Source organism: Monopterus albus, unplaced genomic scaffold (assembly GCF_001952655.1).
Source record: "Monopterus albus unplaced genomic scaffold, M_albus_1.0 scaffold127.1, whole genome shotgun sequence".
NCBI classification, from domain to species: domain Eukaryota; kingdom Metazoa; phylum Chordata; class Actinopteri; order Synbranchiformes; family Synbranchidae; genus Monopterus; species Monopterus albus.
The window spans coordinates 694,037-699,524 of NW_018128007.1; the positions used below are offsets into that span (position 1 = coordinate 694,037).

The 5,488-nt window shown below is 40.4% G+C and overlaps 1 protein-coding gene across 4 annotated transcripts in view; it reads right to left on the minus strand.

Annotated features, from left to right (window-relative positions):
• Positions 1 to 4,493, minus strand: part of tesmin (testis expressed metallothionein like protein) — a 31,223-nt gene extending 26,730 nt beyond the window's left edge. The window contains exons 1-4 of one of the 4 annotated variants that reach the window (XM_020612778.1): positions 3,948 to 4,050; positions 3,441 to 3,693; positions 2,291 to 2,381; positions 2,092 to 2,196 (exon numbers count right to left, since the gene is read on the minus strand). In XM_020612778.1, coding sequence (XP_020468434.1) covers positions 2,092 to 2,196; positions 2,291 to 2,381; positions 3,441 to 3,693; positions 3,948 to 3,993 — 495 coding nt within the window. In that variant the 5' untranslated portion in view covers positions 3,994 to 4,050. The other 3 variants (XM_020612780.1, XM_020612779.1, XM_020612781.1) reach the window with 3 other exon arrangements.
• Between the last annotated feature and the right edge of the window lie 995 nt (positions 4,494 to 5,488).

The following is a 5,488-nucleotide window of genomic DNA, read 5'->3' on the forward strand; positions in this document are numbered from 1 at the left end:
ATATATATATATGTGTGTGTGTGTGTGTGTGTGTGTGTGTGTGTGTGTGTGTAACCCAGGTTAACAGAGCCCAGGTTGAATAAAGGCCTGTAGTAAAAGCGGCTATGAATACAAACAAGAGAAGATCAGTGGGTGGGTTCATATAGATAAATGTGCACTTATTTGGGTTAAAAACATGTTACAGTGTAAATTCATTGGGTTCTATTGTAAGTTACGTTTTGAAATAGTAAACTAACTTGTAAAAGTTAATGTCCTAACATGTTTTCCGCCACCATTACGGTGACGGCGCCATCTTAACGAGCACCAATTAAGAGAGGAATGGTCTTCTTATTAAGTTTTAAGCTACCTAGAGTTTTATTTTAAGTATTTATGTATATTTTATGTTGTTTATGGTAGGCCTTAAGATTGGGTTGAAGGGTTGTGAGCTGGAGCGAGAGTTTGATGACACGTGTGTGGAATGAGTTGGCAAGCCTCCCACGGACGGATCTTATGAACTGTGCATATGCCAGAAGCGAAACGCTCTCTGCTAGACATTACGCTGGATCTCATCCAATCTGGTAGGATTTACCCATATTTACCTATTTACTTACCCATATAAGAACAGCAGTGGACTCCAGATAGATCTAGAATTTGCCAATTTGGACCGATCAAAGGACTAACAAACAACAAAAGGGCAATTTAAACTGTGGTATACAGTTTTGTTCAGTCTTTTGCTGAAATATTTTGGGTTTATACTTTTTTTTTTCCATTTTTGATGGGACTATAACCAATATTGTGAATGGGTTTTATTTACATCTAAATGCTACTGTGTGTAAATGTCTGTTCTGTTTAATCTGTAAATACAAGCCAGCAACTTTAAATGTATTTTTTCTGGTCGGTGGTTATTGTTCAACTCACCTGCTTACTCAGGGGCCCTAACTGCTCCAGTAAACGAACTTAACTGGTACAAATATTAGTTTTCTCACCCTGTACACACCCTCGTGAGTGCTACATATACACAAGTGACAACAACAAACAAGGTGACTATGAGTATTGGGAAAACAGGGTATTGATCAGTACAGAAATGAGTCTCTAGTCCGTGGTCGAGGAAAAGGGCCAAGCTGCGGAACTGACTGGGTCACTTACTGGCTGGTTGGTGGCAATGAACGATGACTGAGAAGGCAGAGGAGAAGACAACGGTGAGATGAGCAGTTTGTAGGACTGTGCATCAACCTGACTAGTGGGACTGGTAGAGTAATGAGGCGTATGGTCCAGAGAAGGTAATCCGTAGGGGAGGTGGTCAGGAGGAACTGGAGAGGTGTAGCGTGATGGCTGGGCAGAACACAAAATCATAATCTAGAAAATAGGCTAGGATAATTCAAAACAGAAAACACTATAGCGAATGAAACGAAGAAGCGCTGGTTGTCAGCGTGGAAGCAAACAAACAAACTAGCAAGGAAGTGTGAAGTGAAGCGGGTATAAATAAGGTTGGTGGCAATGAACGATGACTGAGAAGGCAGAGGAGAAGACAACGGTGAGATGAGCAGTTTGTAGGACTGTGCATCAACCTGACTAGTGGGACTGGTAGAGTAATGAGGCGTATGGTCCAGAGAAGGTAATCCGTAGGGGAGGTGGTCAGGAGGAACTGGAGAGGTGTAGCGTGATGGCTGGGCAGAACACAAAATCATAATCTAGAAAATAGGCTAGGATAATTCAAAACAGAAAACACTATAGCGAATGAAACGAAGAAGCGCTGGTTGTCAGCGTGGAAGCAAACAAACAAACTAGCAAGGAAGTGTGAAGTGAAGCGGGTATAAATAAGGTGAAGGACTGAGTGAAAACAGCTGGTGTAATCAAGGAAACGAGGGGCAGATGTGTCAGGTGAGCTACAGAAGTCCAGCAGAGCTGCAACCAGAGCATACTTCCAAAAACTGGAGAGCTACTATATGACTAACAGCACGCACAGTATGTGGCAGGGAATCCAGGCAGTCACCAACTACAGGAACAAATCAACAAACACAGCCCCCCAGGGCACCACCCTCCCTCAACAACTTCTATGCAAGGTTTGACAGGTTGAACACAGACACCAGGATTTTGCTGGTAAAAACTCACAGGCTGTGTGAAGTGGGGTGTGACTTCAGACAGTCCCTCCCAAACCTGCTGATGCCCCATGGCCTGTGCTACATGGATATTAGTAACAGGAGCAGGCAAGTCCACCTAAAACACACAAGACAAACCAACACACATAAGAAAAAAAAATGAATACATTTTTTATTAATCCATTTATTTAATATGTAATGTTTGAACTCACCGGCATCATGTTGTAGAAAAGGCATTCATTATTAAGCCAAGGAGCAGAAATGGAACTGTGATAGCTGCTGCTTGATGGTCCAGGCACAGAACTGGAGAAACCAAGACTGTCTGAAGTCAATTTATCATTCCAAACACATCATTTCCTTTCCACATAGGTCTGTGCACTCAGACATGGATCAGACCCTCATGTCATTCAATCTTACACTGTTGCTGCCCCTGAAACACTGGTATAATTCTATAATTGAAATTTCCCACTGAAAACTGGTACATTTTATGATGCTCGGCCTCTCAGTGTCCCTGTGTCCATGGATAGATTACTGAACAGGCCTACTGGGCACAGGAATCAGGGGGCACCTGGACCAGAACCTCTATGGAAAATGATTGTTAACATTTCTGGTTGGAAAGTCAATTAACAACAAATAGGCAAAAAGAGTGAAAAGAGATGCAAAACAGCCACAAAGCGATGCAAAATGACCATAAAGGGCATGTAAAACAACCTCATAGATGAAAAAGATCAAATATTGACAAAAATAATGACATTTATTTTTAGAGACAATTGTGCCCTGAAATGAAGAAATTTAAGGGCACAGACAAAGATTTAGGGGCACATTTACTTTTTTTTTTAAGAAATAGCATTAATGCATCTCTTTTATAAACATTTAACATAAAAAATACAGTGTGGATAATGCACAGGGGGCAAAATGACTTAAAAGTGATTACCAAAGAACTTTGAAATACGGGCTAAGACACTGCCAACAGCACCTGGGACTTTGCAAAGGACCAGGGTGTACTGCGCTACATGTCCTTTTTAAAACAGCATAGAGTTTACTAATTGATATTATAACTGAAAATAGAGTTGGACTATGATAATGTTTTATCCAATCTGAATCCTGAATCAAATTAGTCATGGAGTCAAATTATTTTAAAATAAAAAGCCATGATCAGTAGTGACTAAAACTGAAAAGCTGCTGCCTGAGTGTTGTGTGCACTGATTTATTACATATTATTTATAGATGGGACAAAAAAAATCATAGTCTGTGAGTAATTGTAGCAATGACCGGCAGAGAAATAATGAAAAGAGCAAGCTCATTTAAAGCTTAGTAATGATTAGTGTAAGAAAACAGTGAAAAAATAAAGTTAGCGTTTACCTTAAGTTGACAGTGTCCATCAGTGTTGGCTGGATAATACCCTGGTGAGGATGGGGGAATATTCCAGGCAGGCTGACATCGGAAGGGAACCCTGTCCAAAGACGAGGCCCTGCAGGGTCTGGCTGGACATTATGGTGCTTCTCAGAACCAAAATGTTTTGTTGAAGTGGAATCAGTGTCAACATCTTCCTGACTGCTCTCTGTTGTGTTCAGCTTTGTTGTAGGCCTGTTCATCCTTCCAGCGAGGAAAACACCTGTTTTATTCATACATGAGTAGAATGACAGTGACAGTCTAGGATTTAGATATATATACTCACTTTAACTGTCTATGACGGTTTTAACATTAATTAAACGATGTTACTAATATCATTAATAATAACAATTATTAAGCAGCAATAATAATTAATTTTCAATGGGGTTAGGCCTAACGCGGTTTACGTGGTTTGTATTAACATGAAGTGAGAATATACTAGAATTAGGATCCATCCTATTTAACTGGTAATTAAACCTGTAACGTTACTAGATCCTCCATCGCCCATACTTTCATTGCTCATAGTTCAAGCAAAAATATTTTTTTTCCTTCAAATATGTTTTTCTATACGTGACCTTTTGTTAGCAAGTCTTAACGTTTGCATTAACCATGTTAAGCTAACTAATGAGCTAGCTAGCATTTAGCTGTTAGTTTAACCTAAACTAGCAAATCGAAATTATGTTAGTTACAAAGCTCATTAACAAATTAGCGAAATGTCGCGGCGAGTTCATTGTTCGAGTTTATTAATTTTTAGTAGGAAGTGAAACGGTAACATATAGCATACATTACTAGTTTATTTGCTCTGGAGTTAGTCTTTCAGTTATGGTGCGCTCGTTTTGGTAGAAATTGTGTCAGAAGTCAGCATTTACTCCTTGTTTCCAGAAGGCTCGTTCTACGAACTGCTTTTAGAAACGGATAAATTAAGCGCACCGTGGCTGAATCTTACAGACGGACTGAAACCAGTGTCGAAATTACACCAACCTGCTGGAACGACCTACCTACCAGCGGCGGACTCTGGCTGTCAGAGGGACAGGGGCGAAAAGTATGAAGGGTATGTTAGGTATTTTTAGTCAGATAGATATTGGATAGATACTTTATGTATTAGAAATGTTTAGTGGAGATAGGATGTCTAGTTAGACTGTTAAATGCTTAGTCATGCTTATGAGTTTCTACAGGGTACATCTGGTCAAGGATAACTAGAGAGAAGAGTTGATGACTGTCAGCAGACAGGATGTTTAATATTATTATTATGACGTGTATAACTGTAGCCTTAGCCATAATGACTGTTACACAGGATTTAAAGGGGAGCTTGACTGATTTAGTGCATTGAGTTAATTTTACTCATCATAAGTAGTGCTACTCAGCCTGTGAAAACAGGTGTACGCTGTCTTCTGTGGCCCCAGGGGGGTGCTCCAAAGTCAGTAAAAGTAGCTTGATGATGTCATCAGGCTTATCCCAAATGGTGCGGCATGGATTGGGCTACATACTTCTGTCCGAACCCAACCTATGCCTAGAGAGTATGGCATCTGAACTCAAGCCGGACCTGACAAGCTTATAGTATATAATGTCCAAACTCGATCTGAGCCCGACACAGTTGAGTTTGTATGGTGTTTTTCCCCTGTTCATTAAACAAAGCAGACATTTTAGTGCCTCAGTCATCAAGCCTAAAATTTTACCTGTCCAAACCCTTGGGTACCGACAGATCCCCAAGCAGCTCGGTTTGGGTATTCACACTCTAGCTTGGAGAGTACTTATACCAGAAAGCCAGAGGATCACTGAGATGTTAGCATTTTAGTCAAATCTAATAATTCATCCAAATTCCTAGATTTAACTGAAAGTATAACAACAGCTTGGAAGTATTGCCAACTCTAAGTGTCTTCAGGTCGGTATAGACTTTTCTACAACCCACAAGGTGTTACAGCACCAACAAAAGCTCAGTGTGCTCCTGTCAGTCTGTCTTCTTCCACACATCACCATTCCCCTCATTACTTGGTGCATAGGAAAGCTGCCTCCATCCT